The sequence below is a fragment of the Microcebus murinus genome, chromosome 5 (assembly GCF_040939455.1).
Source record: "Microcebus murinus isolate Inina chromosome 5, M.murinus_Inina_mat1.0, whole genome shotgun sequence".
Lineage (NCBI taxonomy): Eukaryota > Metazoa > Chordata > Mammalia > Primates > Cheirogaleidae > Microcebus > Microcebus murinus.
This window is the reverse complement of record NC_134108.1, coordinates 109840931-109868868: the sequence shown is the minus strand read 5'-3', so window position 1 is coordinate 109868868 and position 27938 is coordinate 109840931. Positions and strand designations below refer to the sequence as shown.

The following is a 27938-nucleotide window of genomic DNA, read 5'->3' as shown; positions in this document are numbered from 1 at the left end:
TCTCACAGTCTTCCAGGAGAGGGGGAGCAGTAGAGGTAGAAGGTTCAGAGGTTCTTTTCAGTTCTCACATTCTGGGATTTCTCCATTTCCATCTTAATCTCTCTCGGTGTCCAAACACATCAGCTCCCTGTGGCCAACCCAGACCACTTGCTGTTCCCTGAGTAGAGTGCCTGATTCCCTCCCCATGCTTGTGGAGCCTTTCCCTGGAAAACCTGCCCATCTCCATCACCTTTCAGACTCGCCTCCCTCTCAAGGCACAGCGGGAACACCACCTCCATGACCACGCACGTGGCGGGGAGCCCCCGCTGCCCCCTCCCCTGGCTAGGACTCTACACAGCTGAGCATCCGGTTGAAGCACCCACGATATTTTCAGAAGGGAGTCTTAACTCGCGTTAAATTATGAGGTTCTTAACAATGATGGCACGGTGCTCACACTTCCTTGTGTGCTACACAGGCCCTAGCACTGTGCTGCACGCACCAGGCACTCGGCAAATGTGGGTGGGTGGAAGGCAGGCAGGCAGGCAGGCTAATGAAGTCACAAACAACGAGTGAACTACTGGGCCAGAGTTTTAAGTGTCTCCACCATCTGGACCCACTCCATTTCTCTTTGTTTCTACTACTCCCAACCACAAACCCCCATTCTGAGTGGGCTGCTCTGTCCACAGACTCCTGAGCACGCCGGGCTTTCCCTTCCCCATCTCCTCCCAACCTCCCCTCACCGACCCCCAGCTCCTCTCCACTCCCGTCACCTTTCAGGGCCCAGTTAACCTCGGCCCTCCTCCAACAATTTCTGTGACGGCTGTGCTCTCAGTGAACCTCTTCCAACTTTAAATCCTGGGGTTAATTGTCTGCACCACGCGGATCAATCCTTGGCACCAGCGGGCGTTGTCTTGTGTGGTTTGTTGTCAGTCCATGTGTGCTACTCTCGCCTCCTCAGTTAGAGCCCAAGCTCCCCAAGAGCTGCATCTTCCACAGCGTGAGCAAAGAGAGCAGCACGGAGTAGCTGCTCGGGGACACCTGCCCATTGCCAGGTGACTCAGGGCTCCCTCACTCCTTTTGCCATTTTCAAGTGAATTCAGCTTGGAGACCAAAAATATATACACTCATCATCTTCTTTTCTTTCCATGCTTTTCTGTTCTCCCTCTTCCTGGATTTGGATCAACTGGGTGGGCTCATTCGGTTTCTGAGTTCACTGAGTTTCTGTATCTGTGGAACCATGCACGAGTTTCCAGACTGCAGTGACCCTCTGAGTTAAAGTCCAGTGAGAATAGTCTAAAACCAGTAGCCAACTTTGTCCCTTTTTTAAAAAAAAATAACAAATTGCACTTTTGTCAGGGACATCTTCAGGAGGAGATGGGAACGTGGACTGAGGATTTGGACAGGAGGAAGAAGGCCTCATATGAGAAGGCGCCATAGCCAAGAGAGGGGCATCACATTGCCAGGGATTAGGACCCAGGCCCTGGGGAGCAGCTGTAGCACAGCTGGTGTCGTGGGCAGGCCAGCGGGCCATCTGGAAAGTCCCACACCTCCCAGGGCTGAGAAGGGGTGGAGGAATGAGAAGCTAAGCCAGGGACTTGGTTGTTGTGGTACCAGATTCTTAAGCAAGGAAGTAGCCTGGAAATAGCAGTATTTAGGGCTCTGTTTTGTCATTAGCAAATATGTAGTTTTTGGCTGACTCGCTTTTGCCACCCAACATACTTTGACTCAACTGTCCCACCATGGGAATAAAGCATGCAAATTAATCACATCATTGCCACAGCCAAACATGATTTGGGAGGTTAACCTGCTTGGAAGTCTGTATAGCATATTTTGAAATTAAACACAAGCTTTTTTATTATCCAGGACGTTCTTTCCTTCTATTAGTGTGGATCTTGGAAAGTTGATGGTAATTATCCATGAGAATCCCCAAATTACTTAATTTTACATTGTATAGGTTTCAAATGAAAGGACAACTTACTTTTCAGGTCCGGTGCCTGCCTTGCAGATACATGCAAATATTTTATGGCCACCATTTCTGCCTGAGTTCCCTGAAGGATTGTAGGAAATTGGTGAACTGTTTTTGCTGTATACTCTAGTCACTCATAAATTGGAACTGCCATACAGTGTGATCAGAATAAACAAATGGAAAGGGTAATAAGGCGCACCAGCAATCACTGGTGACCTCAGCAATTTTATTAACAAATTTATTTCCCTAATTGGGTAACGTATCTCAGTGCTTGACTCAAGGGCATTGTAATAGGTTTCCATACTGCAGAAGAAGGAATTAATTAGAACTGTTTGTTCTTGTTCCATATTTACGCTTGTCCACCAGTCTTGTAAACATTGCCCCTGGTTTCCTCGGTCCTCCGGCTTCCTCTGAGACCCCCAACCCACCCCCAAAATAAATAAATAGAAAGCAGAGAGTGTAGTTTAATATCAGTGGCTCCTCCTCGTGTGCACCCCCCGCCCCCCCGGAAGCTGCATTTCATGGTCAGAATGTGGCAGAATCATCACTTCCAACAGGCACTCAGAAGTCTGTAAAGAGATTCCTCATTATAACAGATTTTGGGGGATAAAAAGGAAAAGCAAAAAAGGAAAAAAAAAAAACAAGTCTCTAAAGAGACCCTCATCTCCACAGGCACACGGAGGAACTGGGGTCCTGCTTTACCTGTGCTTGTGCCTGGACAACCACATTGGACTTGGGTGCAAGAAGGTGAGGTGGGCAGATCTGTTCCACTTCATCCTGCCCCATTTGCAACTCCTCGTAGGAAGGGAAGAGGCATGCACGAGCTCTGTCTGCCCTTGGACCGGGCAGCCCACACCAGGAGAAAAAACACGAACTCATAAACTCACTCTTTAAGGCTGCTTCAAGTAGGTTTTTGCCTCACAGCTTGCGAGGACTGCAGCATGACAACAAGCGAGCGCTCTCAGATGCAAATACTCCAGAATCGCACTGTAGTGCTGGCCTCTAACTCATCATGCTGCTCCCTCCCGTGTACTCCACACAGCGCCACTGTATCCTGACTGTCCCTTCTACGATGACCAGCATTACAGCAGGGTGCCAGGGCATGTCGAATCACCTCCAGAGCTGATTGACAGCTGTTCGTATAGTCTGCCATGTATAGAGATGGCTTCAAGGGTAGATATGGCTATTGCAAAGACATCTAAGGGGTGTCTAGACTACCCTAGCTACCAGTAGGTCCCTTTTTGAGATCTGTAGCCCAGAAAAATCCAGTTAAGCCCAAGAAGTTTCATTGTCCCTCTTGGATATCCTGCAGGATCCCAATGAGATTTTCCAGGCCAAAAATATAGCCAGGGTCTGGTCCATCGTAGGTGGTGTGCTCATTCCAGGAGCCCTTGTATGTCGTGTGAGCGAAGTCGATCATGCGGATGTCAACCTTGGCGAGACCCCCGGGAGAGCTGCTGTGGGCCACCTGTGCAGCCTCCTGAGGACGCAGGCTGCCTGAGGTTCTTTCTGAGGGCTCCTGCCCATCGTAGATGATGAGGAGGGAGCTGGAGTAGAACCGGTAGGAACTCTGGCTCCTGATGACCGCGAGGAGGGCCTGGAGCTGGCGTAGGATGGGCTCCAGCAGCTCAGCGCGGAGGTGGGTTCCATTGTGCAGGAACTGATAGAGGGCTTGCCTGAACCCATCCACCGAAAGCTTTCGTCCATAGTACTTGTCTCTGCAGAGAAAGTGCTTCTTATCTGTTTGATAGACCTTCCATTAAAAAGAAGAAAGAGAAAATGTGAAGAATTACAAACTTAAATAAAAATGTTGCATCTGATATGGTTGCAGCATCACAAGCTAGGACGACACATGAACGGATGTCCAGGAGACGCAGGGCAGGGTGACTGGTGTGAGTGGAAGGTGACCCTCCGTTAAGCACCAGTGTAGCATTTACATTTTGAAACGCTTTCCATGCAGATCTTAATAGTAGGATTCAAGATCCTTCACCCTACAGAGGTGAGCCTCCCCTACAAGGAGAACGGTTGGATTTCCTTTCTTGTGACTTTCCAATGTCAACCTCCAAATCATGATTTAAGTCCTGGCTTCTGGCCCTCTTCAATTCAAATATTAGCAAACCCAAGCTAGAAAGCTTTAGTAGGAACCTGAAATCACAGCCAATGGCTTTGGAAAGCCAACTAGATTAAATTTTTCCCAAAAAAGTTTATAAGGTCCTTTCTTTGCAGATTCCAAGGAAACAGTAATGGCTCTTGTGGTGGAGTGAGGTGAATCGTGTGAAGATACAAAGGCAGGCTGGGTGCGGTGGCTCACGCCTGTAATCCTAGCACTCTGGGAGGCCGAGGTGGGCGGATTGCTCGAGGTCAGGAGTTCGAAACCAGCCTGAGCAAGAGCAAGACCTCCATCTCTACTATAAATAGAAAAGAAATTAATTGGCCAACTAATATATATATAAAAAATTAGCCGGGCATGGTGGCGCATGCCTGTAGTCCCAGCTACTCGGGAGGCTGAGGCAGCAGGATTGCTTGAGCCTAGGAGTTTGAGGTTGCTGTGAGCTAGGCTGACACCACGGCACTCACTCTAGCCCGGGCAACAAAGCGAGACTTTGTCTCAAAAAAAAAAAAAAAAAAAAAAAGATAAAAAGGCAGACTGTCAGGTGTGGACAGAGTTGTCGGACAGCCAGTGCAGCTGAGGGGCCTGGGTGGAGGAGGGCGGCTCATAGCAGCCCTGTGGTGCTGGTGGCCGCTCTCCTTGGCACTGCCTGCCCTCCCCTCCCCCATCATGTCTTGGCCACCAGAAGGGAGCAGATGGAAGAGAGATGCTGATAGGGGACAGTGGCAGCCACCCGCATTTCATTCAGATGGCACAGGCAGCAGCAGAAGCTGGACCAAGGCCAGCGCTGGCATAGCCAGAGTGGGACTTGGCGCCCCTCTGCCTCGCACACCTGGGAGGGCTGCCCATACCTGGCCAAGACAGTTTCTCAGGTCTTTCCTGCCTTCACAGTACATGATGTGTTTGTAGAAAACCAGTGTTGAAAAAAATCAGAAAGACAGGGTAGACTTCGGGTTGCCTTTGGAGGGCTGGAGACTGGCTGCTAAATTAGCCATCATAAATATGTGACAGGCATCACTTTCTGAATAAATCAGATCAATTTCAGAAGATTTGAGGTCCAGAGAGAGATTCCACTTATGCCACAAGTCATCACACTGCATTCTCTTGAGGACTGCATTCCAAGCCTTCCAAGGGACATCTGTGCAACAAATTTATAGACTTAACTTCCAGCTTCAAGGGGTGGCAGTTTCAATTAAGGAAAGCTATAACGTTTACCATCAAATTGGTGTCTGGTTTTGCTTTGAGTAGACAGACTGTAAGAGGGAATGAGTGGGGGAAGTTTATTTCCTCCTGTTCTCCTGCAGCCCCTGTCATAAGCTACATCAGAGCAGCAAAAATGAGCATGGAGTCTGCGTGATAAGAAAATAACCATTCCTTGCGGGGGTTAGCAGGTTATGACGTTCCCATTTTGTCAGCCAGAACAGGTAACAAAAAGAAGCAGAAAAGGTGGATTAACAAGAGGAAATGGGCCAGGTGTGGTGGCTCACACCTGTAATCCTAGAATTCTGGGAGGTTGAGGTGGGAGGATCACTTGAGCTCAGGAGTTCGAGACCAGCCTGAGCAAGAGAAAGAACGAGACCCCATCTCTACAAAATATAGAAAGATTAGCCAGGCATGGTGGTACATGTCTATACTCCCAGCTACTCGGGAGGCTGATGCAGAATTGCTTGAGCCCAGGAGTGTGAGGTTGCTGTGAGCTAGGCTGACGCCCCTAGCCTGGGCAACAAAGCAAGACCCTGTCTCAAAAAATAAAATTAAAAAAAAGAGGAAATGGCTAATGAGAATTCAAGGAGCAGACTGCCACACAGCATCTGAGGAAGGGATTCCGCTTTATCACTCAGGAGAACGAGGACTCAGGAAGCCAGAGTGCACCAAGAAACTCTTTCTCTTAGCTCTTCCCTGGCCCCTGTTCACACTGGCTCATCCAGGTCTGGGCACAGCGTGGGCAGGAGCCACATGGCCGCTGTGGGACGTTCCAGATGCCAGAGGCCTGACAGCCCTATCCCGATAAGGTGCTCCTGAAAACCCGGCGCGTCATAGCCCGAGACGCGCACGGCTCTGTCGGAAGACTGGCTCCCGGCTCCTCTGCTGCTGCCCCAAAGCGAAGGGCTCCACAGGGCAGCGCCGTCCGCGTGGGAGACAATCTCGAGCCACAGCGGGCACGCCGGGAAGTGGCGGGCCTCCGTGACCTACCTGCATGCCGCAGATGCGCACGCCCAGGCGGGCCGAGGTGCTCTGCGCACACTTCTTCATGTGGCGGGCCTTCTTCTCCTCCGACGCGTCGTCCCCGTGCTGCCGGGTCCCCATCTTCAGGTCCAGGATGCAGGGGTGCGTGTACGGCGACACCACGTTTTCCAGCAACAGGAACCCTCGTCACACCAAGTTAAGAAGGACTCCGAGGACCTCCCGGCTGCTGCCCCACCGGAGGCCGTTATTGCGCCGGGGAAGCTGCCCGGAAACTCCCCACTGAGCCGCCCTGCCCTGCCTCCCGCCCCTCCTCACTCAAGCTCAGCCTTGCTATTAAGAACACAAGGCGTTAGCTTTGCAGGCTGCTTTAATAAGTCCATTTATTTAGAGGGAGTTTATGAGTGTGTGAGCTTTTCCTTTTTCCATTTGCTCTGAGGTTGAAATTTAAATACAGGTGAGAAATCCCTGGCAGGCCAGGCCCAATTTATGTTTGATGGCAGAAAATCGTAAGGCCAAAACCTCCAGTCACTGAATGGACCAGCACCTTTTGGGAGAAGTGGGTTGATGTTAGCTTTGGAGATGTGTTGCAGGAATATTAATTTCAGCGGAGTAATTATCCTGCAAAAGCTTCTTAGGGATTAGGGTTGCAGATGTGTCTTAGTAAATACTGTGAAGCCAGCCACCCGTTTGTGGGAAGGAGCCCAGTGGTGACAAGGGTCATTTCAAACCTAAATTTGTTTCCTGAGAACCTGCAGCCCGTTGTGGGGGACCTTCTCTCAGCGTCCCTCCCTCGGACACCTCCCCAGGGAAGAGGCCTGCGGGGGAATTTGCAGATACAGACGGGGGGTTGGGCTGGGGACCCGTCTAGCCCTGGGAGCCCCGTGCCGCCTCCACCCAGCGTGGCACAGCGACCTCGTCCCACCCCCTCCCTGCCCAGGTGGCAAGGCACTGAGTTCCCACACGCTCTGGCTTTCCTTTCGGAGGGACCTGATTTCCTCTTGGTCCCTCACATCCATCTGGCTGTCCCTGCCCACCCCTCCCTCGGCCCCACGTGCCCATTGCTTCCCCCGTGCCTGCTCCCTGTGTCTCTCTGTCCCTGTCGCTGCCGTGGGATTCGTGTGGGCACGCGGGCAAGGATACGGTGCCGCCTGTCCTCGGGGAACTCGGTGCGCAGGCGGGTCAGGTGGGCCTGGTGGCAGTGCAGGCCCCACGGGTTGAAGCTCTTCTTCTCAGCCTGGTTCCCGCCAGCGTCCTCCAGCCGCGAGGACACTTGAGCGCTGAGGTGGGACTCGGGCCTCAGGGCCGCCTTGGCTGGGCTGCCGCTGGCGGGAGCACACGGCGGTCAGGGTGGGGCGGGAGGGTGCCCGTGCCTGTGCCTGGGCTCTCTGGGTTGGGCTGTGACAGGGCTGTCCCCAGTGGCTTTCCCTGGTGGCTTCACCAGGCTGCTGCAAGTGCCCTCCCTGTCCAGCTCGGGTCCCGGGGACCCGATCACGCCCCACTGCAGCCGTCTTGGGGAAGGTGTCACCCATCAGAGGGCCGAAGTGGTTTAAGCTGGCGTGGGTGATCTGGACTATCGTCCCATGTGGGGACCATCTGGAAGCGCAAGGCACTTAGACTCTGATTCTCTGGCAGGCCCGTGTGTGCTGGAGACCTCACAGTGCCATAGGGAGTGGGCGAGGTGGGCTGGGGGCGCCCCAGGACTCCGCACCCCCTTTCTCCTGCCTTCCTGCATCTCGGCTTCCCGCTCTGTGCCGTGGAGGCAGCGTGCCTGCTTCCCGACGCTGAGCCAGGGGCGCAGTTAGATCCACGGCTGCCGCGGGAAGGCGGTGTCGCCATTGTGGTGGCTCCCTTTTGTTCTCCATACGTGTTTTAAAAATCCCCAGGGATCCTTTTCATCTGAGAAAGGCCAGCCGACATCGTCAGGGGTCTCGGAGCCCTCTCCAAGGACCTCCGGACCCACTGTGAGCCGCGCGGACCTCCACGTCTCCTCCACGTCCCCACTGCTAAGGGAAGATGAGTTCTGAGAACAGTTAGCCACACTATTCCTGTATGTGAACTATTCTAGGGCTTCTGTTCTGGACACTTTCCCCCAGAGACACTTGATGGTCTCAGTGAAACACGTATTTAATTAAACAAATATGTACCAAATACGTACTCCGTATGGCACTCTGCCTGTGCATCAACTCTGAGATAAAATGCACCCCAATTCTCCCTCTGGAAGTGGCATAAAAGAACATCCATCCCTTTCTTTGGTCACACTGGTTATTCTGAGCCTTCCTCTGAATCTCTCCTTTTCTTGGCACTGGCCCTAACAGGGAGGGCTGGCCCTGGCACAGGTGGGAGTGCTGCGGGCCCTGCCATCCTGCCAGGTAGCCCTCACCTCTCCTTGGCTGGGCATGCCAGCTGCGTGAGGATGCGAGCGCTGCCGCTGCCGCTGGTGGTCTGCTGGAGCGCCTGCCAGATGGCCACCGCCGCTGACTCCGCGGAGACCTTGAAGGGCTCCTGATTCTCTTTCAGTGGGTTGGCGACCAGGCTGAGATGGCCCTGGCTGTCTTTCCAGAGGTGCACGGTGATGGTGCCTGCAGAACACAAGGGGGGGGGGCGTGTGAGATGGCCCTGGCTGTCTTTCCAGAGGTGCACGGTGATGGTGCCTGCAGAACACAAGGGGGGGGGCGTGTGAGATGGCCCTGGCTGTCTTTCCAGAGGTGCACGGTGATGGTGCCTGCAGAACACAAGGGGGGGAGCGTGTGAGATGGCCCTGGCTGTCTTTCCAGAGGTGCACAGTGATGGTGCCTGCAGAACACAAGGGGGGGAGCATGTGAGATGGCCCTGGCTGTCTTTCCAGAGGTGCACGGTGATGGTGCCTGCAGAACACAAGGGGGAGGCATGTGAGATGGCCCTGGCTGTCTTTCCAGAGGTGCACAGTGATGGTGCTTGCAGAACACAAGGGGGGGACCAGGTGAGATGGGCCTCCCAGCGGACGCGTGGCAGTGGGTGACAGTGGTGGGAGTTCAGTCTGATGGCACAGGTCAGTCTCCCCTTCCCCAATGCCTTGCTCAGTGAAGAGCGTTCCTCTGTGGCCTCCACGCAGGGGCGGTGCACTGCCCCTCACATTGGCCCCGTGGGGGGTGGTCACAGCTCTCCAGTGTGGCTAGTCCCCGGTGCCCTCGGCCCTGGTCGTTCCCTCATCCCGCCTGCATGTCTGCAGAGAGTCGCTCCCAAGATTCTCTTCATGGAAACCCTTTGAGCCGACCCTTCGCCTCCTGCTGGGGCCCCGACCAACAGGGTGGGCTGTGTGTCTGTACGTCCTCCAAGGTGTTTATTTCCTCCCCAGCCGCTTGGTCGCCTTCTCAGAGTGAGGGCGCTTTCCGCTGAGCAGGCCATAGAGGCAGCGGGTCTCCCGCCCGTCCTCGCCGGCAGTGCGGACGCTCGTTGTCAGGGCTGCTCTGTAGCTCAGCAAGTTGCTCTCCAGAGCCATCTGTGCCTGGCTCAGCGGTCTCCCTGGGCCAGTCCTGTCATCTCAGATTCCCATGCCCTAATTTTGCAGCCTAGGGTGACATTCAGTCCTTTCCAACTCCTAAAAAAACTCCACTTTTGCTCGCCCCATCCCAGGCTCCTGTGTCCTGTGATGCAGTCACAAAGGTAATGATAACTCTGTACCCAAACCTGGCATTTCCCCTCTCCCTGCCACCAGCATTCGTCCCTAGGCCACGCCCACAGTAGCTGTCCCTAGGCCACGCCCACAGTAGCTGTCCCTAGGCCACGCCCACAGTAGCTGTCCCACTCGCGGGAGCAAGGGCTGCGGCGGGAGGGGCCCTGGAGCACCCTGCCCGTCTTCCCGCCCGCCGTGCGTGGCATAGGCCGCACTGGGCTGCTTTCCTTTGCTGCCTCCAAGTCCCAATGCCCTGCAAGGCCACTGACGACCGGTCGTCGCTGAGGCTTGGGGGATTGAATAACCTGCCCAAGGTCACAGGGTTGCCACAGGGTGGAGCTCTGAGCTGCCACCCAGTCATGGGTGTGGAAGAAGGGACAAGCAGTTACACAGAGCAGGGACTGTCTCTGGAGAGTCCAGTGCCGTCACACTGTGTTTACCCTGCGTGTGCATGAGGGACGCTCCTGCTGTGTCCCCTGTCACACTTGCTCTGCTCCTTGTGTCCCGTGGTGGGGAACAGAGAGGGCCGTTGGCACCGAGGGCTGGGGCGCCAGGCCACAGGGGCCTAGGGTTTGCATGTCCAGCCCTGTGTCCTCCGGGAGGGGGTGTCGTCCCCATGCTGTTCTAGGGAGAACTGACCTTTCCGAAACCAGCACCAGGCCCCCTGGCCCATGGCTCCACTCACCAGGGGACGGAGCTGGCCTCGGTGGGGCTCCCTGAGGAGCTCAGGCCTCCCGGCTGCTGGGAGCCAGAAAGGTGCGCCAGCCAAGGCAAGGCCCTCTTGGGTCTTGTAAAGTTCACTTGCCACCCAGCAGCCCCCGGCTTCTCCACTTGAGAGGCCACGGTGGCAGGGCTGCCAGAAACCACAGGGTTGGGAAGCCCCAGGCCCAGGAGGCCTCCCTGGAGGACAGGAACCGTGAACTTCACCCCTCTCCAGGCTCCAGCTCTTGTCTGATCTCATCAGTTCTGAGTGTCTGAGTATATGGAGGAGAGCAGAGGTGCGAATAACCCAAAACCAATAAAATCCAGAAGTCATTTCCATTTCTCATATTGTCAGAGCTGCACAGCCAGACTCTGAGTCCCTGTCTCTCTCTGTCTTTCTGCGTGCCTCTGCCGGGCTGTCTCTGTCTCCAGCTTTTGTCTCTCTTTTCCTCCCTCCCTCTCTCACCCCTCCGTCCCCTGCGCAGCTCAGCTCAGTCCTTCCCTGCAGAGCCTGGCTAGGACCCAGAGCAGATAGCCCCTTGCAAACAATCTCAGGTGGCTGCCCCCGGCAGAGCAGTGTGTCGGTAGAACCCAGACTCCTTGGTGCTTGGGCCGTTCGCTTATCCAAGAGCCACGTGGGCTGCAGCCTGGCCTCTGGCTTGCCCCGTGTGTCTAGGGGAGTAGGCGTCCGAGGGCCCGCCCTGGCTAGGAGAGTGCAGGGCCCAGCCAGAGTCCCCCCTGCCTGTTCTCCAGCCCTCCCCAGGTACCTCGACCTGAGACCATGCCAGCTGGGCGGGCAAGAGCGCTTACTACACGACTGGCACGCCCACAGCATCTCAGCAATTTTGGTTTGGCCGAGCAGCTTCCTGAGCCTCAGTGAATATTCTATCATGTATTTATTTTTAAGCTTGTGAGGGCATTAACTTGCCACCGTCTGTAATATGAATCGGCTCAACTGTTAACCAGCTGGACCTAAGAATATGTCCTCATTCGCCCAGAGCGGACGGGCAGGCTGGGGGCGGAGGGACACAGCCCCCAGAAGCTGCTGTGCTCAAGGAGCCCAGACAGAGTCCAGGGCGAGCCCTGCACGCGGCGGCTGCCGTTTGGAATGACAGCCCTGCCCAGCGTTCTCCCCGAGGCCATCCTGCTGCGGGCCAGGAGAAGGGCGAGGGTGTGCTCAGTGGCTGGTGGGGGCCACTTGGAAACAGCCCCTCTCTCTGGGGGCTGTTCCTATCAGGGAGGCCTCCATGGCAGCCGTGGGGATTCGAGTTCCTGACCTGAGGTCACTAGCTGACTGCCCCTGGGCAAGTCATGTCCCCCCTTGGGCTAGATGACCCCGAAGCACTGACACCCGAGTCTCCCTTCAGGAACAGGAAGCTCGGTGGGGCGGGCATATGTGGCCAGCACCCACGCTCAGGAGCTTCCAGTCCTGGCTCCACCTCTCACTGGCTGTGCGGCCTGAGCAAGCCCGCAACCTCTCTGTGCCCATTTCCTCACCATGACCCAGGAGTAATAAAGGTGTCTATCCCAGCAGGTGTGGGGGTACGTGAGCTGGTGCACGGAAACCACTCACAGCTGTGGCAGGCGCAGAGCAAGGTCAGCCGATGCCACTTCCCTAACTGGACAGAGCCAGCAGCTGGCAGCCCTCTCAGGGACCCTTCCGTTTGCAGGTGGCCTCTCCCGCCTGTCTTCCTGGGAGTCCTGGCTCTGGGCCTTCTGCAAGGGTCTCCTTAGCTGGTGCGCTTGGTCGGCGGGTGCTTGGGCCACAGCGTTTCTGCTTTTTCAAAGCCTCCTGTGGGTGTCGCCCCAGGCACGGCTCTGTCTCCCCTCGGCCGCAGGTGGGGGTGGTCAGTGGTGTGGTCTCCTCTGAGGGTGTCACAGGGCTCCCCGACGCAGGTGCCTCCCCAGCTTGTTTAGAAACACCATCTCCCGTGTGAAGCCCGGGGCCGCTGCTACACTCGCTGTGACACCTTGGCCCCGATTCACCTGCTGAGCTAGCAGAGCCCCAGGGCAGATGGCAGTGCCGGGCCCAACCTGAGGGGCAGCGGGGCAGAGCAGGGGTCTGGACAGCAGGCCCGTGCCCAGGAGCCCAAGAGCAGCACCCTCCTGCCCCCACCAGAGCCCGGCCCAGCACAGGCAGGAGCAGGGAGGGGCAGGGCGGTCTCCTGAAGGCCAGGCCAGCCTCTCCCCGCTCCTGCTTTGCCCGGGGCTGCCCGGCAGCCTGTCTTAGCTCCAGCGCCCTGTGGAGCAGGCGTGAAATGCTGCTGGCAGAAGGCCACCCTACACACCGTCCTGCCATCCCTCTGCTGGGCTGAGTTCAGTTGCGAAGGGACAGTCACTAATTCCGGTGGGTGCCCTGACAAGATGAGCAGTGACCTGCAGCCAGCCAGGTGACACCAGCCCGAGGGCCCGGGAGACCCCGGCGGAGGGGAGAGGGCTGCACAGGTGGCCCCTGGCCTGCCGTGCCCTGTCTCTCAGTGTGTGACGATGGTCCGCTTGTCTTAGGCTCTCAGGAGGTCCTGGCAGGCCGGCTGAAGCCAGGCAGGTGTGAAACAGCGCTCCGAGGCTACGCCCAGATGCAAGGCCTGGTGCCCGCCGGCGTTTCCGTCTGGACCAAGCTGAGTGTGGATTCTTGCTCTCACCCCAGGGATCCTGACTCACAGGTGTGGAGTGGGGCCTGGGAACCTGTGATGGTGGTGACCTTGGATCACACTTTGAGAAACACCAATGCAGATAGGCCCGTCCTCCCCAGTTATCTGGGTCACCGAAGTGCAAGTGGGATTTTAAGGGAGTTATTGGACGTTATCACCTCCCCCCAGACAGGACAGCGGAGCCTGCAGTGGTGGACTCTGAACTCTAAACTCCTCCAGGGAGGTCTTTTCTCTGAGCACTCGCCCCTCTGGGGTCTAGCTGCGGGGCAGAGCCAGCCGGGCTCTTTACCCAAGGCCGGGTATGGACACAGCGGCCTGCCCCGGGCGCTCGGCCTGCCAGGATGCCAGCAGGAGGCACCCTCTCCTCCAGCTGTCTCTCCCCAGAGTCACCTCGGGCCCAGATCCGGAACACACTGCCCCAGATCCGGAACACACACTGCAGGGGCTCCCCAGCTACTCCCGGGTGGCAGCCCATGCCCTGGGCTGTGCCCCTTCCTGGGTGAAGGTGGGACTTCTGGTTTCCTAAAAGAGCTGTGTCCCCGGCTCTCCATGCTCTGTCCCAAACCCCAGGCTCCTGCTGCCCGCCTGGGCCTCCAGAGAGAGGTGGAGGAGGCCTCAGCCCATGCCGTGTTTACGGCGGTTGACCAGCCGGACGCCCTCAAGGCACATACCAGACTGCCACCCCAGGGCCGGGAGAACGGGGCATTGTGTTATTCCATCCTCAATTCCCGGAGGCCTGGTGGCTTGAGTCAATTTGTCTGGAAGCCAAATGGCATTACACTCCAGACCTGGAGGCATGAAGAGTTCAGAGAAACCAAGGCCAGCCAGGAGAGGGGCACGTCTCCATGGCAACCCTTGCACACACCACGCGCACCCTGAGGTGGGGGCGTGGCAGCAGGCACGTGGCCTGGCTGCCGGACACTCACCTTTGTACTGAGGTGTGAAGCGCTTCATGGCCAGCGGCAGCGATTCGTAGAACCTCTGCTCCCGGGAGACGAGGGGCTTGCACACGGTGTGCTCGTCATACTTCATCACGCTCATGTGCCCCCCCACCTGGTGCAGGAAGGGCTCCAGCTGCACGCCCACCCTGGCGTCCGCGCTGCCCTGCACCACCATGACTCCGCGCAGGCAGCGGGGAGAGGGCGTGGGGGAGAAGCTGGAGCGGCAGCTCCCGGACAGAGCTCGGCTGTCAGTGGTCCTCAGCTCGCTGCTTCTTGGCCTTCGCTGCTGTCTCGGCACAGCTGTCTTCCTGTGCGGGCTCTCAGCGGGGCTCTGGAAAGCAGAGGAGGAGGCGGATGATGTGCGGGAGGTGGCGTGCCGGAAGGGCCCACTGAGCCCCCAGCCTGGGCCAGGACAGGCTCCTGCCCAGGAGCTTAAACAAGCCCATGCATGTGCATTGGTTCCTTCTGGAATAGTCTGTTACAAGAAACTGGTAACTGGCCGGGCGCAGTGGCTCACGCCTGTAATCCTAGCACTCTGGGAGGCCGAGGCGGGCGGATTGCTCAAGGTCAGGAGTTCGAAACCAGCCTGAGCAAGAGCGAGACCCCGCCTCTACTATAAATAGAAAGAAATTAATTGGCCAACTAATATATATATAGGAAAAATTAGCCGGGCATGGTGGTGCATGCCTGTAGTCCCAGTTACTCGGGGGGCTGAGGCAGGAGGATCACTTGAGCCCAGGAGTGTGAGGTTGTTGTGAGCTAGTCTGACGCCACGGCACTCACGCTAGCCTGGGCGACAGAGTGAGACTCTGTCTCAAAAAAAAAGAGAGACTGGTAACAGCGGCTGCCTCCATGGAGCAGGGGTGAAAGGAGACTTTAAATACCATTTGGTACCTTTTGAATTTAAATATTAAAACATCTTTAGAAATCAAGCAGCACGACTGTGAGCTTCCGGCCTGCGGAGACCGTGTCTCAGCTGCTCTCGTTGTGTTGCCTCCCGTCCTTTGGGGACACTGATCCTGGCTCCACGAGAAGCAGTCAGAGCCCCTTGCAGGGCCGGGGTGCGGGGTGCTTTAGGATTGCGTGGTATAGCTGCACACCATCAGTGTGCATCATGGCTCCCCCACATAATTGCTGTGCGACCCTGGACGAGTTCCTGATGCTACTCTGGGCCTCAGTTTCCCCATCTGTAGAACAGGATAATAATGATACCTACCTCATGGAATTAGGGACAGAAGTGAGGTGAGGCCCATGGTGGGAAGGTTAGCCCAGTGCCCAGAGCAAAGTGCTCAATGAATGTGGCCCATCATTATTATTTCTAGCATTATTACCACAGTGGTCCTATCTCCCTAACAGCTCTGCGTTGTAGGAAAGGCAGGCCACTTTGCAAACCAGCAAGGTGAGGCCTGCGATACCTTGCCCAGGTTTCTCCTGGTCAGGAGTGGAGCAGGCAGTCGAGCCAGGCTCTCCTCTTCTCTGGGCCTGGCGCCCTCCTGCACCTGCCCCTCTGCTGAGGGCGGCTGTGCGTGGCAGGCAGATGCCAGGACCTGGGCTGGAAACACAGCCCCTAAGACGCCCTGACTTGTGTCAGGAGAGTGCCAGGGAGACACTTGGAGGGGAGGCTCTTCTTGCTGCGTTTGTCCTGTCCGAGAGGACGTTCCCACAGCGGTGCCCGTCGGCGCTGAGTTATTAATACTCTCTCCCTCTGCTGGACTCCTGGTCACGGACGCGGCCAGGCCGGCAGTGCTGGACGTGGTTAACCCTCTAAGTGACCTTCAGTGCAGGCCAGGGCACGGCTGGCTGGATCCACACGCAGTGGCTGTCAAGCTGCTCAGGCCCTCGGCTCAGAGGGGCTCCCGCCAGCGCCCAGGCCTCCAGCTCACGGCGGCTTTGGCAGCCTCAGCCTGGCCTGTGCACCCAACAAAGGGCTCTCCTGCGCCAGCGTTTGGCCTGCGGGGTAGGCCAAAACGCTGCTTTAGGCAGGGGCAGTGTGGGGTCCTGGCTGGTGCAGGGTGCAGGGTGCAGGGTGAGGCTTCGGGAGCCCCTGCGTGGCTGGAGTGTGACTGGCAGACTGGGGCTGCAGGGGTGAGGCGCTGGGGGGCGGGCCTGATGGTGAGCGGCCCGGCCCGACACTCTCGCCTTTCCCAGCTCTTCTCTAAGGCAGCGCAGACGTGAGCCCACCTGGGAGCCCGAGCAGGAGCTGAGGAAAGAGCTGGAGAGAGGCGTCTAAACTTGGAGGGAGACCGGCCCACAGACGAGCGGACGCCTTCAGCTTGTCAACCCTCTGGTTACGGGGCAACATATCCCCGTCGCTTGGCAAACCCAGTTCTACTTGCGGCTTTGGAGAAGGCAAGAAGGAAGAGGGCAGAGAAAACTGGGGTGCTGGACGCCTCTCCCCTCACTGGGCTGTCTGCGTGTGGGCCTTCACCGCGGACCTGTCCCCAGGCAGAGGCACTTCGGTAACCAGAGGGACGGCCAGTCTGCAAAATTCATTTATAGCCACTCCTGGACGGAGCCTCGCTCCCACCCTCACACTTGTCTCCCCGGGCCTGGGCCGGCACCAACCAGCCTGGCCCTGCCGGCGCCGGCTCAGCTCTGCCAACGCGTGCCAGCCGCGTCCCACGCAGCCCCTGCTGCCGCGCCGGGCAGTCTGCCGCCTCCTCTCTCCTCCGCCCGCCCGTCTGCGCACCCGCTCTCAGGATGGGACGGCGGGGGCGTGGCGGGGGCAATAGCGACAGATGGCCACACACACGGCGCTTGCCGGATGCCTCGCCGTGTTCTAGTGCTTTGTTCAGAGTAACCCATTTAAGCCTTGCCACTGTCCCAGGAGGTAATCAGTGTTACCAGCCTCACTTTACAGATGAGGAAACCGAGGCGCAGGCAGGTTAAGTAACTTCCCCACATGCACCCAGCTTGGGAGGGGGACACGGGGATGAGAACCCTGGTGCAGCAGCCCAGCGTGCGCTCCCCGGCCACGCTGCGGGGCAGCTCAGGGCAATTGTTCATCTAGTTTCAACGTCAGGAAATTGAGCCACAAGGAGGCTGGGACTTGGCCAAAGTCACCTGCAAGTCACTGGTGGTGCCGGGTCAGGTTTTCTTGTCCCCCAGACCACCTGATGACGTTCAGTGCATGTCCTAGTGGAGCGTGGGCTGGGGAGGACGGCATGGGTCCCCACCTCCACAGACACCGTCACGAGGCCGGGCAGGAGGCCCGCCCAGGCCAGGGGTGGCGCTGACTTCTCCAGGGCTTTCTGGCCAGGGTGCCAGCCAGACCTGAGAGGCACTGTCACTCCCAGCCCTGGTTGGTTCCTGCTGCGGCCCTGTGGCGTCCTGCCCACCTCTGGTGTCAGGCGTTCTCAGGGTCCCCGGCTGTTCCTTCTGGCGGAGCACCGAGTGGGCGGGAAGACCCCTGGGCCCCGCACAGCCCCCAGCACAGCGGCAGGCGCGCCCGCCGGCCCTGGGCAGCTCAGCACAGATTGGGTGTCTGCTGGGTAGCCAGCCTGTGCTTTTAAAAAAGCTAGACTTGGCTGGGTTCGGTGGCTCACGCCTGTAATCCTAGCACTCTGGGAGGCCAAGGTGGGTGGACTGCTCGAGGTCAGGAGTTCGAAACCAACCTGAGCAAGACCTCGTCTTTACTAAAAATAGAAAGAAATTAATTGACCAACTAAAAATATATATACAAAAAATTAGCCGGGCATGGTGGTGCATGCCTGTAGTCCCAGCTACTTGGGAGGCTGAGGCAGAAGGATCGCTTGAGCCCAGGAGATTGAGGTTGCTGTGAGCGAGGCTGACGCCACGGCACTCACTCTAGCCTGGGCAACAGAGTGAGACTCTGTCTCAAAAAAAAAAAAAAAAAAAAAAAGCTGGACTTGACAGCTGGGGAAACTGAGGCCCCTTCTCAAGGTCACCTTAGGGTGTAGATTAGGTGACGTCAGAGGCCCTCCTGCTTCTGTGCTGTGTGGCCTGCAGTTCTGACGCAGGTTGTTGCGAAGGGGAGGAGCAGTGGCCTCAGCCCCTGGAGCAGCGGCCAGAGCTGGGTGGGGTGGGCTTTGCCGCCGCTTGGGGAAGCGATCTGTGACTCCCCTTGGCACCAATGCTGACCTCAGATTCCCAGGGGAGACCGAGGTCTGTCTGTGTCTGCCTTGGCCGGTGGCCTCCAGCTCTGAGCTGGGGAAGGCCCATTCTTCCCATCCCTCCTGTGCAAGTCCCAAACAAATAATCCAAGTTGATAGGACCCTTTTCAACCCAGACCTTCCTTTTGCCACCAGCAGGCATTCCTGTCACTGGCATGGGCCTGGGGCCTTTGATCAATGCCCCTGGCCCTGTTCTGTTTCCTGAGAGCACTAGGCAAGGAGCCGAGGCCAGGGTCAGTTCCAGGCATTCCCACCAGCTTGCTCAGGCCCTGGGGTGAGCTGGGCAGCTGAGTTTGGTTTACAGCCTTGTCATGATGCTCAGGTGACAAATGCACAGGACTCCTTTGTCAAGTCCTGTTTCCCAGCAGCTCCACCACCTGGGGCTTGTCACTGCGGGTTACTCTTGGGCCAACCCCCAGGAGCCAGCTGGGTGAGGCTCCTGCCTGAGATCCCTCTGCCCCTCTGACACTGCTGAATGCCCCAGGCTCCCTTCAGTGCTTTGAAGGGGGACAAATGTCTCTCTCCAGGCCATGCCTCTTCCCACAGCTGCACAGCCCACACCCTTGCCCAGCACCTTCCCCCGGGCTCCTTGGGGAGGCAGAAGCGGGACAGAGGGGGAGGAAGGAGGAGGGGAGGGCAGGGGGGAGGTGTCCCTAGCCAGAAGAGCTCAGCTTAAAGGCTGCCCACACCCCACTGCCAGGAACTGGACAGATGGCCCCAGGTCCCTGTGTCCTCCTGTCTTTGGGTCATGTCCTGAATGAAATGACTCTGGGCCTCACTCCAGGAGACTTGAGGGCTAATTTCTGCTGATGGGGCACGGCCATCGAGCTGGTTGTTAAATGAGGCCTGGGCTGTCGGTGTCAGTACAAACCCTGCTCTGCAGCCCCGCAGGGCTGAGTGACGCCAGCCTGCGCTGGGCCGCCAGACACTCCCTGGTCTGAAAGGAGGGTCAGCGCCAGCAGGGCCTCAGGTATTTTGGCTTCCAGAGTGGGGACAGATGACAATACCAGTGATTCTAAGACCCTAAGACCTCACGGATGCCAGACACAATGACAGATGCCACCCATCAAGCTGAGATGGACGAGGGCATCACAACTTGTCACCACCAGTCGGCACATTTATGCCAGAGAGCCTTTGTGTGTGTAACCTCTGCGTACATGCCAAATCTGACTTCATTAGAAATTACGGAAGACGCATCTCTTTTAGAACTTGCCCCTCCCATTTCAGGGAAGATGGCAGACGAACCACAGATCGAGCTTGCAGGGCTTCAAACCTGGAATGAATTAGTCATGGCTGTGTCTCAGTAAAGCCTGTCGGCGTCACTATCTGGGAACAAACGGCGGCTGTGGGCATCGTCAGAGCCGTTCGCGGCTGTTCCGGGGTTCCTGTGGGGTGTGGCGGGCTGCAGCTGCCCTTCAGGTAGTGTGGCCGCACGGTCTCCCGGCCAGCACAGAGTGGACGGCAGCGGCGGGCCGCCTTCTGGGGGCAGCGTTAAGAGCAGCTCCCCACATTCTCTTCCCCTGGCCACGGTGATCTTGGAAGAGGTGGGCTCTGCCAGCCCGGGTCCCCGCGTGACTGCACCTGCTGCATGTGCAGCAAGGCAGAGAAAGCGAGCTTTGCTGTCTTTAGCCACTGAGCTCTGGGGGTGGCTTGTTACGCAGCACGGCCGAGTCCGTCCCGCCTGGTTCACCGGCTCCCAGCCAGGGCAGAGCTTAAGTTGAAAGCAACTTCACTTGCGCCAGCACGCAAATATCTCACGGCACAGATATGTCCCATATCACAGCCACTCTGTAAGCATCGACTGTGGACCACTGAGTGCTTTACAGTCACACCTTTGTTTTTCAAGACAATAACTTTCAGATGGAGAAACTGAAGGAGTGAAAAGCTGCAGAGCTTTCCCAGGGCCCAGAGCTCGCGAGGACCAGCGCTGGGATTCAGCCGGGGCGCTTCTGTCTCACTCGGAAGTCCATGCCCGTCCTGCCCCTGTGCAGCCCCCTTGGAGTGGGGGTGGCTGCCAAGCCACTCTTGCTCTCTCTGCGAGTCCTGAGGCCTGGGTCAGGCTCTCAGGGCTGGGGTCCTGCCCCAGGCCCTCTCCATGCCTGTGCCTCGGCGACCTATGTCAGGAACAGGAGCCTTCCAGGAGCCGCACCTGGCTGGGCAGCAAGAGCCTCACGCCTGGCGCGGCACGCTGCCGGTGGCCGGTGCCATGAGGTGCATGGCAGTTTGGGCTCACAGTGCCCTGGGCGAGGGCTCCCACCTGTGGGCCGGGCAAGACCTTCCCAGATCCACACCACCATAAGCATTTCCTGCAGACTAGAGCAGTAACACCCACGGAGCATGGTCGTTTCTCACATGTATGTAAGTGCGTTGGTAATGACCAAAATGCAAATTCATGTAAAGGCATTGTTGAATTCCTAGTAGTTTTTGTTGTCATCTATTCTCTTAATCAACAGATCCGAGAAGTATAATGAGCACTGCGTGGGGCCTGGCAGGGGAAACAGGATGTTGAAAAATGAGTCCTAGTGGAAAAGGTTAGGCGAGGTACTGTCCCCAGCTGAGATGGGGGTGGTTTGAGAGGCCCAGAAAGGGGTCCGGGAGGAGCTTGGGGAGGGCCTGGTCCGAGGCGTGTGTGTACAGGACAGTAGGGACCAGGCCGGAGGTGGTGACTGGAGGGGAGGGCTGTGTGGAGGAAGAAGACTCGGGTGCTGTGCGGCCCTGCCCAGTGTCACGAGCCGCATGGTGCCGCAGCAGCAGAGGAGGCAGAGAGGGGGCCCAGCCTTGCCAGCCAGAGGAGATGCTTGGTCCCCTGCGATTACCAAGGTGCTGGAGCCTTCGGGATCACATCCTGAGAAATCTTAGGTGGTGGGGAGAGGGCGTTCTGGGGAGATGATAATTAAGAAACAGCTTGTGGCAAAGAAGCTGCAATACAAACTGTGGTAGGCTGCACAATTCAAGAACGGCATGGTTTATGGCCTGCCCTCTCGCCTCTGAAGCTCTAACGTACATTTCAGAGGCCTCTTGGAGCCAGAGGTTTGGTGCAAGTACCATTCTGTGTCTTTGCAGTGCCCAAGGGAGCATTTTTTAATCTATTAGAGCTGAGAGGACCCGAAAAACATTTAAAACCGCTTAGGCTGTAATGTGCAGGAGAAATGTGGCGTTTCTCACGTGGCTGAGGGCCGTGCATCAACTGGGGCCATCCAGGCCGGGAAGGTACAAGCTTATTTTCCAAGGGGAAAAAATGGAGCTTAAAATCTATTCTAAAAATGACTCAAGGGCCGTAGGGTGGAGCACACTCCTTGTGCGGCTCCCTGGCTCGGTGGGATCAAACTGAACGCCGGGGACTTCACACATCACCTTCCCAGCCGTGGCCCAGATACGTGGCTTTGGAGAGCTCTGCCTGCCAGGGAAGGCTGGATTTCCAGAATCAGAGAGCAATATCTCATATTCCTCAGTCACAGAAACTTATTTCAGGGCTGATTTTATCCTTTCAGAGGGGATTTCCCCCCTTTTTTCTTAACATTTAAAATCTCCCAACATTTCTCCAGCTCGAGGACCAAATACGATTTGAATACAGCGATTATTAGTTTAGAAGCCCTTCAGCCACCGACAAATGCACTTAGCAGCACCAGCTACGTTCTGATCTTGCGTCAAGGCGGGAGAAACACGGGAAAGACGACTCAAGAAGCTGCGTCGCTAGAAGGGCTGCCGGGGGAGGCAGAGGCTGCTTGTCCCTCCCACCCCAGCGGATCCTGACTTCTGGCCAGCAGGCGGGTGCGCGGGCAGGGTCAGCGACTGCTCCAGCAGCCCCTCCCGGGAGCGCTTCGCTCCTCGGACCTCACCTCTTGACGCTGCACCCTGGATCTCGGATATTGCTGAACACTCAGACCCACCCACACATTTCCCATCCCGACACCCCACCCCACACCTGCTGCCTTTCTCTAAGCAGGGCAACCCCCCACCCATCGTGTGCAGGAGGCCTGGGAGCCAGTGGTTAGCCTGGAAATTTTACGGTTGCAAGAAGGAACGGTTTTTTTTTTTTTTGAGACAGAGTCTCACTTTGTTGCCCAGACTAGAGTGAGTGCCGTGGCGTCAGCCTAGCTCACAGCAACCTCAAACTCCTGGACTCAAGCAATCCTGCTGCCTCAGTCTCTCGAGTAGCTAGGACTACAGGCATGCACCACCACGCCTGGCTAATTTTTTATATATATATTAGTTGGCCAATTAATTTCTGCTCCAAGGCACCATCCTCTTCGGCGAGAACGCAAGCAAGGCCCTTGCCCAGCAGAGGGCAGCAGCACACACCTCGGGCCGCCGATGCCCAGAGAGATTAACTCTGCTGGAAAACTAAAGCCAGCACCCCGCCACCCAGTGACCAGGGGACATATTCTGGGAAGTGTCCTGGGTCTGCCCAGGATTTGCCCAGACCTGTCCCCAGAGAGCCCAGATGGCAGCTGAAGATTTCCTGCCTGTACTAGCTCAAAGTCCCCAAGGTTGGAGTCTCCCCGCCAACGTTCCCTCTCCTTTTGCCACTGCCCCTGCCCTGTAAGAGGGTCAGGGGCCGAGGAGGAGGTGGGGGTGGTGCTTGGGACACCTCTGAGCAGAGCCAGCGTGGTCTTACCCTCCCACCCAGGCCCCACGCCCTCTTCAGCTGCCAGCTGGGTGCCCTGGCACCAGGTGAGGAAGAGTAACTAGGACGAGGAAGAGCACTATGGATGTGGCACTGGGTGCAGCCCTGGCCCCAGAGCCCTTTCCAGCCCCTCCCCCTTCCGCACCCACCTTTCCCCTCCCGCACCCACCACTGGTCTCCTTCCCCAGTGACCCAGTGCTCGTAAAGGTACTGCTGTCCCCGCGGCTGCTGGCGAGCAAGACAGCAACCAGCCGGCTCTCCACTGGAAAGCAGGTGCACAGGGCAGAGGCCCAGGAGGCCCAGAGGCCACAGGCCCTTTGCAGAGGAGAGGCTGTCCAGGCCCTGGGAAGGAGCAGGGAGGGGCAGGAGACCTGGTTCCGCCCCAGACTCCTGGTCCCTTCCCCTCTGGCCTCACTTCCCTGTCTTCGCTGAGCACTGTGTGACCCCACCTTGGGGACAGCTGGCCCTTCAATTCAGCAAGGCAACGAGGTGGGGGAGGGGCAGGCCCAGACGCTTCCACATGGAACGTGATCTCAGAGGCGCCCTGGCTGGACACTGGGCCACCGGAGCACTGGGAGCGTCCAGGGGCAGCTGTGGGACTGAGAACGGGTCTGGAGGCAGGTGCTCCTGGGACATGCCCATCTGTGAGTGGGACAGTGGTTTGGGGCTGGGAAGAGCCTACAAGGCTCATTGTGGCGGGGAAGGGGGTGCTGTGATGTCCATAAATTACTTCAAGATACTTGAGCCTTAGCGTATTTGATGAAGCATATGTGGCAGAACTCAACAACTATGGAATCCAGGAACAGGATATGCAAGTGTTTGTGATCTCATTCCCTCTACTTCTCCCTGTATCCTTGAAGTTTTTAATAAAAAAAAGGTTAAAAAAATAAACTGGTAGTTTTTAAAAACTGTGAAGGCCTGAGTCCCACCCTGTGGGATCCGAGTCTCTGGGAAGGGGCTGGTGTGGGCGGTTTTAAGGCCCCCAGGAATGCTGAGGGCCACAGGGCAGGCTCCGGTCTCGGGTCCACTCGGGGAACTAGAAGAGCCATGGGGAGATGGGGCCACCAAGATTCTGCCACTGCCCAGGGCAGCAAGGGCCACCACCTGGTGGTGACATGCCTCTGACACCCATGGCCCCCATCCGGTTGACCGCCCCCATCACCCTGTGCGGAGCCCCAGGCCCCAAGCCCCAGGCTGCTGAGTGGGCGCTGACGTCATCGCCCGGGAGGAAGGGCGGGGCGGCTGGACAGGACGTGCTGTTCCTGGGGCCCAGGGTTGCTGCCGCCTTCCTCGGACACTTGCCTCTGTTAAGGGCTGGCCCAGCCTGGAGTGGAATTGTCGGCTCCTGCCCACCCTCCTGGCACCTGCCCTTGACCCCTGGCTTCCTCTGCAGTCCCAGCCCACCCCCCAGCTCTCCCTGTCCACGCAGGGGCCAAAGTTAGCGTGTCTGGGGACGCTCCAGGAAGGAGAGGGTGGGAATTACCTACGGGAGGAGAGGTGGAAGAGAAGCAAATGCCGGAACTCCCGTATTGGGGGAGCCCCAACACCCAGGGCTGCCCCGCCGCACACGGGGGCGCAGACCCACACCCGACGCTGCCACCTCCACAGGCAGGCTCCCAGCAGCCCCGATGGAGGCGAGACCCTGTGGCGTGGGCAGGCCTGGTGGCCATGAGCCCCGCCCTCCCCTCGCTCGGGCAGCACTCACCAGGGCCTCCCTCTGGGGTCGGGGAGGGTCCGGCAGAAGGGGTCTCGTTGCAGGGCTTGGCTGCAGGCGTCAGTGAAGGCAAAGCCTCTCCTGCGTGGAGTGCCCACTCACTGTCCCCTAGAGCCCTGGCTGGACAGGTCTGCACAGGGGGCCGGGCTGCCAGTGGCCTGGGGAGGGAAGGGTCACCTGACCCTCTGGGGAGGACCGGCTGGACTGGCGTGTCCAGCTGTCAGCTGGGTGTTCTGCTGCTCTGGGGCAGGGCCAGAGGGGCTGGGAGGGCGGGGATGAGGAGGAGGAGAGAGGAGGGGAGGAGCAGGAGTGGTCGGAAGGGGAGGAGAGTTCCGCTCAGCGGCCTGGGTGGATGTCAGGCCCTGGGTATTTTTTGTTCTAAAGAAAAGGGGTAAGTCGAGAGTGGGGGTCATGCTCTCCCTTCCTGTGGTGTCTCAGGGCTTCGCCTTCCCAGCGTCGGACTGTAGTTTGAGAAAGCAGGCGAGGCAGCGGTCAGTGTGGCCCTTGTGTGGCGGACCCTCCGCTCGGCTGACCAGGGAGCCCCCTAGACAAGTGCCTGTTGAGAGGGGATGATAGCTGGGGCAACTGCATTGCAAGTGTTTGGCGGGAGAACCTGGGGCTTAGGCGGGGCAGGGGTGGCGTCCTGGGGGAAGTGACCAACCTAGACCTGAGGAGAAATAGGGTCATCTGGGTGAGGAGGGGGAGGTGGGGAGAAGAGGCCTAGAGGGGAGTGGCCTCAGGGCTGGAAGCACGCAGGGATGGGGAGCAATGAGGGAGGGGTGGGTCAAGGAGGGGCCTCACAGGCCTGTGTCCCTAGCTTTGGGGAGGAACTAAAGCGCTTTATGCCAGGAGGAGTCCGGCTGGGGTCTGAGTGTGGAGCTGTCAAAGGCAGGCAGACAGGCGCTATCTCCCGGTGGGTCCTCCCTGCTGGGGAGGGCAGCGGGCAGGGAAGGAGTGGCGAGCTCCTGAGAACTCAGGGGTCAGGCTGGACAAGGTCTGGTGGCTGTGGACGGGGAGAGGCGGGTGCAGGAAAAGGAACCTTCCTCAAGGTTCAGGCCTCTGGTCTGAGTGACCCCGGATCAGTATTAGGAAGGTCTGGAGTCAGCCCTTTGGGCAGCTCAAACTCCCCTGGACTTCCGCCCAAGTTCCCCTGGGCACTGGGTGCCCACCTGCCTTCCTGGGCTTCTCCTGTGCGTGTGACCGGCTCCCCTCGGCCCGCACACCACTCAGGCCCAGCCTGCCCCTCGTCTGGTCCAGCCTCTCTCTGGACCCCCTCCCCCAGCTCCTGGCCCCGCAGACCTGTTGGTGCAGCACTGAGGCAGGACTAGAACCCAGGTCTCCTGGCCCTCGTGCACCAGCATCGCCCGCTCGGTGCCCTCTGTACCTACCGGGCCGGCATGGCAGGAGCCCTCAGCAGATGTGTCAGCAGCAAGAGAGTGAGGCGGGAGGGAAGGCCGCCTGCCTGCCCAGCTGCCCTGCCGGTGGCTTGCCACCTTCCCACTGCCACGGCCAGTCCTCCCACACCTGGGCAGGGTAGGGCCCTGAAGGCATGTCAGGGGTTCCTGGGGGTGGGATCCCATGCATACTCCCAGCCCCCACCCGCAGCCCCCACCCCCAGCCCAGGGTGGCTGATCACATGTCGCCAGGGAGGGCAGATGGCCTCTGTGTGCACGAGCCCTCCCACTGCCCCGCTGTGTGCCAGGCTCCGGTTACCTGGCCCTGGACGAGGGTGTGACCTCCTTTCCCCAGCCCTCCCCCACCTCCCCTGTGTCCATCCGCTGGACTCAGACCCCTGTTCTAGGAACTCTAGAACCACATGGGGCTGAGCCAGGAGACTGTCAGGGGTCAAGAGGGGAAGGGGCTTCCTGACCGAGAAGACAGCCAGCAGTGGGCTGGCACCCGGTCTCCGGGAGGGCTGATTCCCACTCCACTGCCTGCTTTCTGCTTTCGTTTCCTTGTCAAGAGAGAGGTTCATACTGATTTCTTATTCACCTATTTATTTAACAACAATTTTGAGCCCCTAATATGTGACCTGAGACATACAGCGGGAGACAAAACTCCCAGGGCCCTGCTGCCAGAGCTTTCCGTTTTGTAAGCGAATAGAGCGCTTTATTTCTGTGTCCTGACTGCGGCCAAGTTCTCTCGATGGTCGTTTTTCCGAAGCCCACTTCACTTCCAGGGTGCCTGCTGCTATGCCTCTTTCCACAGCCACCTCTGGGACTGCCTCTGCCCGGATGGCAGCTCCTCGGTCACCCTCTGGGCCTGGCTCCCCTCTCCTACTCCAGGCGATCCGCAGAAAGTGCATGGGCGCAGAGGCGCGTGCTGCTGTTTGCGGCCCACCCCGCCAGGCGCAGGGTGGCAGGGCCTGGCTGGCCCCTCAGCCCCTCCCGCCCAGTCTGGACTGGGCTTTGGGGGCAGCCTGTCCGCTGCCCTCCCCACTGTCCGTCCATCACCCTGTCCTGCGTGGCTCACGTCCCAGACGTTTCTCTAGCTGGCCCCTGCCCCCACCTCCACAGCCCCCGCCTGGCCACCATGCTGGCCCCTGCCCCCACCTCCACAGCCCCCGCCTGGCCACCATGCTGGCCCCTGTCCCCACCTCCACAGCCCCCGCCTGGCCACCATGCTGGCCCCTGCCCCCCACCTCCACAGCCCCCGCCTGGCCACCATGCTGGCCCCTGTCCCCCACCTCCACAGCCCCCGCCTGGCCACCATGCTGGCCCCTGCCCCACCTCCACAGCCCCCGCCTGGCCACCATGCTGGCCCCTGCCCCCACCTCCACAGCCCCGCCTGGCCACCATGCTGGCCCCTGCCCCCACCTCCACAGTCCCTGCCTGGCCACCATGCTGGCCCCTGCCCCCACCTCCACAGCCCCCGCCTGGCCACCATGCTGGTCCCTGCCCCCACCTCCACAGCCCCGCCTGGCCACCATGCTGGCCCCTGTCCCCCACCTCCACAGCCCCCGCCTGGCCACCATGCTGGTCCCTGTCCCCCACCTCCACAGCCCCCGCCTGGCCACCATGCTGGTCCCTGCCCCCACCTCCACAGCCCCCGCCTGGCCACCATGCTGGCCCCTGCCCCCACCTCCACAGCCCCGCCTGGCCACCATGCTGGCCCCTGTCCCCCACCTCCACAGCCCCGCCTGGCCACCATGCTGGCCCCTGTCCCCCACCTCCACAGCCCCCGCCTGGCCACCATGCTGGTCCCTGTCCCCACCTCCACAGCCCCCGCCTGGCCACCATGCTGGCCCCTGACCCCACCTCCACAGCCCCCGCCTGG

General features: G+C 58.7%; 1 protein-coding gene across 2 annotated transcripts; it reads right to left on the bottom strand.

Moving 5' to 3' along the window:
* Nucleotides 1-714: 714 nt before the first annotated feature.
* On the bottom strand, nucleotides 715-26185 carry IP6K3 (inositol hexakisphosphate kinase 3). Of its 2 annotated transcripts, none has more exons than XM_012746846.3 (6): nucleotides 26051-26185; nucleotides 14174-14519; nucleotides 8623-8821; nucleotides 7383-7564; nucleotides 6249-6424; nucleotides 715-3698 (listed from the first exon to the last, which is right to left on the bottom strand). In XM_012746846.3, exons 2-6 carry the CDS (start codon nucleotides 14361-14363, stop codon nucleotides 3231-3233), a joined length of 1215 nt encoding a protein of 404 aa, XP_012602300.2. In that variant the 5' UTR covers nucleotides 14364-14519; nucleotides 26051-26185; the 3' UTR covers nucleotides 715-3230. The 2 variants fall into 2 exon arrangements, with proteins under 2 accessions (XP_012602300.2, XP_012602301.2); XM_012746847.2 differs by lacking the exon at nucleotides 26051-26185 and adding an exon at nucleotides 24654-24885.
* Between the last annotated feature and the right edge of the window lie 1753 nt (nucleotides 26186-27938).

What these genes read in the sequence shown, in the direction of transcription:
- IP6K3 (XM_012746846.3), bottom strand. Translation starts at nt 14,363, where the DNA reads ATGGTGGTGCAGGGCAGCGCGGACGCCAGGGTGGGCGTGCAGCTGGAG. An exon ending in GCATGCCCAGCCAAGGAGAG is followed by an intron (nt 7,565 to 8,622) that starts GTGAGGGCTACC and finishes TGCTCCCGCCAG; the next exon opens with CGGCAGCCCAGCCAAGGCGG. An exon ending in CCCCGAGGACAGGCGGCACC is followed by an intron (nt 6,425 to 7,382) that starts GTATCCTTGCCC and finishes TGGTGTGACGAG; the next exon opens with GGTTCCTGTTGCTGGAAAAC.